Below are 824 nucleotides of genomic sequence, written 5' to 3'. Positions count from 1 at the left end.
GGCCCGCTCTGCCGGGATGCCTCCTCTGCCGCCAGGAGAGCCGGGCTGGCTTCAGGCTGCCCGAGGGGGTTCCTGCGAGTCCATCCCCTGGTTCTGCTTCCCAGGTGAGGGGGAGTTTGTGCAGCCAGGGGTGTCCCGCTGTGTCCCAGAGTGATCCTGATGGGCTCCCTGGCTTCTCCTCCCCACCGTGAACCATCACCCTTGTGGGTGGTTTACCCCAGCCGAGGACATGCTTCCTGGCGTGATCACAGGGACATCAGGCACCTCCAACGCGGGGCTGTAGGTTTAAATCCCCCTTCCCTTCTTGCCATAAGAGGGGGTAGAAATGTACATTTTTTAGTTGTTTTTGAAGGAATTGATGTTTTGTGGCTGCCTCTGTTAAAGTCTTCTTGTCCCTTTGTCCCCAGGCCAGACCCATGGGCCACCCACCCCACCCACCACCCCCAAAACCGACCCGGGAGCTGAAGCACGAGGGCCGCCGCCTCGTGGAGAGCGGCCGCCAGAACATCGACTTCAGCAACGTGGACATCTCGGAGCTGAGCAGCGAGGTCATCAACAACATGGAGACCTTTGACGTGCACGAGTTTGACCAGTACCTGCCGCTCAACGGCCACGCCACTATGCCGGCCGACCACGGCGCCGAGCTGAAGCACGAGGGCCGCCGCCTCGTGGAGAGCGGCCGCCAGAACATCGACTTCAGCAACGTGGACATCTCGGAGCTGAGCAGCGAGGTCATCAACAACATGGAGACCTTTGACGTGCACGAGTTTGACCAGTACCTGCCGCTCAACGGCCACGCCACTATGCCGGCCGACCACGGCGCC

At 61.4% G+C, this 824-nt stretch overlaps 1 protein-coding gene across 1 annotated transcript in view; it reads left to right on the top strand.

The window, feature by feature from the left end:
- The window catches only part of LOC104501716 (transcription factor SOX-8-like), a gene marked incomplete at both ends in the record, with an annotated part of 1,703 nt that extends 884 nt beyond the window's left edge, over positions 1-819 (top strand). Inside the window, 2 exons of the mRNA XM_010145569.1 lie at positions 408-466; positions 645-819. Coding sequence (XP_010143871.1) covers positions 408-466; positions 645-819 — 234 coding nt within the window. The remainder of the gene's footprint in view (positions 1-407; positions 467-644) is intronic.
- Between the last annotated feature and the right edge of the window lie 5 nt (positions 820-824).

This window comes from Buceros rhinoceros, unplaced genomic scaffold, assembly GCF_000710305.1.
Source record: "Buceros rhinoceros silvestris isolate BGI_N320 unplaced genomic scaffold, ASM71030v1 scaffold39381, whole genome shotgun sequence".
Classification (NCBI taxonomy): Eukaryota; Metazoa; Chordata; class Aves; order Bucerotiformes; family Bucerotidae; genus Buceros; species Buceros rhinoceros.
The sequence above is the reverse complement of the archived record's forward strand: the minus strand, read 5'-3'. Positions and strand labels throughout refer to the sequence as shown.